This window comes from Anarrhichthys ocellatus, unplaced genomic scaffold (genome assembly GCF_004355925.1).
Source record: "Anarrhichthys ocellatus isolate YVR2014 unplaced genomic scaffold, GSC_Weel_1.0 scaffold11, whole genome shotgun sequence".
Taxonomy (NCBI): domain Eukaryota; kingdom Metazoa; phylum Chordata; class Actinopteri; order Perciformes; family Anarhichadidae; genus Anarrhichthys; species Anarrhichthys ocellatus.
The window spans coordinates 11,865,083-11,867,062 of NW_022280041.1; the positions used below are offsets into that span (position 1 = coordinate 11,865,083).

Genomic DNA, 1,980 nt, shown 5'->3' on the forward strand with positions numbered 1-1,980 from the left:
TGTGTGTGTGTGTGTGTGTGTGTGTGTGTGTGTGTGTGTGTGTGTGTATATATGAGAGAGTGGTTATCCCTGCAGAGAGAAATCCAGACTGCTGGGATGCACTTTGTGTTAGTATGCAGGGCGTGGGTTGTTGGAGATCTGCAAATCAGCCCTCCCCCCCTCCAGCAGCTCCACTCACCGACACCTTTCACGCTAGAAATTGGTCTTGCTGGGTTGCCATGGTGATCGGATGTGGGCTGGCTCTCTCTCTCTCTCTCTCTCTCTCTCTCTCTCTCTCTCTCTCTCTCACACTGGGGAAGCTGCAATGCAGTAGTGACGGAGTAAAGGATGCTGGGATGCCCCCCCACAATCCCGTAGTGACACGTCAAGGTCACTCGATCAATGTGTGTGTGAAAAAATGATGAAAAAAAAAAAATGATGAAAGGGGATCCTCCCTGGCAAGTGAGGTGTGTGTGTGTGTGGGGCCTGTCAGCTGACCTGCAAACGTGTCATCACAGAGCTGAAAGGGGGGGGGGGGTGAAATCAACCTCTCGACAGTCGACACACACACGTCTCAGTGGACAGCCTGTGTGTTGTGCTCTCAGCTGCTTTTGTATTCAACACGATGAAGATGTCTTTGTGGATTTGAACCTGTGGAGTCCTTCACATGCTCTACATACAGCGCCGGTCCTACTGATCAGAGGCGTTCTTAGCGTTAACGCCACAAAGCCTGATCCAGTCACAGATAACGGGACCACCAAGGTGTTTGTTCAACAGATCCGTTAACCCCGTGCGTTCCTATAAAAGGAGGCATTCGGTGCGGCAGTCGCTCATCATGGACCGATGTTCATCTCAAGAATATGAAAAAATGATTTCAACAAAAAGCAAGAGAGGAATGCTGGCAGAACATTACTAGTTGTGTGTGTGTGTGTGTGTGTGTATATCTATCTATCTATCTATTGGCTGTAATACCAGCAGTGTAAAGACATAATCCTGAAAGGTAACCTGATCGTTTGAGATAATTTTACCGCATTTCATATGGAAGTACACTTCAGCCCCAAACTCTGAACATAAACCGCTGCAGGTTAGGTGTGCGGCATAAGTTACCATGGCAACCCACTGGTCTGGCCTCGTGGTTCAGCCCTCAGGTGTGACCGCAGGGTGTGTTTGGCTGAGGAGGAGGAGGAGACACACACACACACTTCTTCTCCTTTTATATATTTGTCCTGATCTTTTGAAAGATGAAATGGGCGTAATGTTGTATTTATTGTATATATGTTTCTCTCCTCCACTTTATGTAGCACACTAAATGAAAGTACATTGGGGAACAGTAGTGAGGCTTTCATTTTGATTTTAAAGCTCATGCTGAGTAACATCATTATTAAACATCCACAGTAGCAGTGACTTTATGACCAGTGTTATGTGCATCTATCAGAGACGTACTGTCATGTGTCCACAGTGACTTTCCCTTCTCTTCGCCTCAGTTACCCAACAGGAAGTCTCCAAAACACTCCCAACAACATCAACAATACCCACATTAGCTATTTCCGTCCTCTGCCTGTTGCCTAAACCCGGCCTCCCGTATTTAGTTCATGTGTGCACTTCTGATGATCAACAGAGTCCCCGAGAAGAAGATTTCAGGGAATAAACGCGCTACGACTGTCTGGCAGCCTGGATGACTTTGTTAAAACACACGCGTACCGTGACCCATTAACTGTATTCCGTCCCTCCACCAGTGCGAGGATGTCGTCCAGGGAAGATCGTCCAGATGACGGAGGCGGAGGTGCGCGGCCTCTGCATCAAGTCCCGGGAGATCTTCCTCAGTCAGCCCATCCTCCTGGAGCTGGAGGCCCCGCTCAAAATCTGTGGTGAGTGAGCTCCTGTTCAATCTAGTTCTCCTCTGCTGCAGGGTTCACTGTCGCTCACACCCCCCCCCCCCCCTTCGTCCATCTCCGTGCCTCAAACGGGACTGTGAGGTACGACGCGAGTCGACCGTCCTGG

At 49.1% G+C, this 1,980-nt stretch overlaps 1 protein-coding gene across 1 annotated transcript in view; it reads left to right on the forward strand.

The window, feature by feature from the left end:
- The window catches only part of LOC116385499 (serine/threonine-protein phosphatase PP1-beta catalytic subunit), a 19,736-nt gene that overhangs the window by 8,757 nt on the left and 8,999 nt on the right, over positions 1–1,980 (forward strand). The window contains exon 2 of the mRNA XM_031851010.1: positions 1,716–1,847. Within this exon, the coding sequence (XP_031706870.1) occupies positions 1,716–1,847 (132 nt within the window). The remainder of the gene's footprint in view (positions 1–1,715; positions 1,848–1,980) is intronic.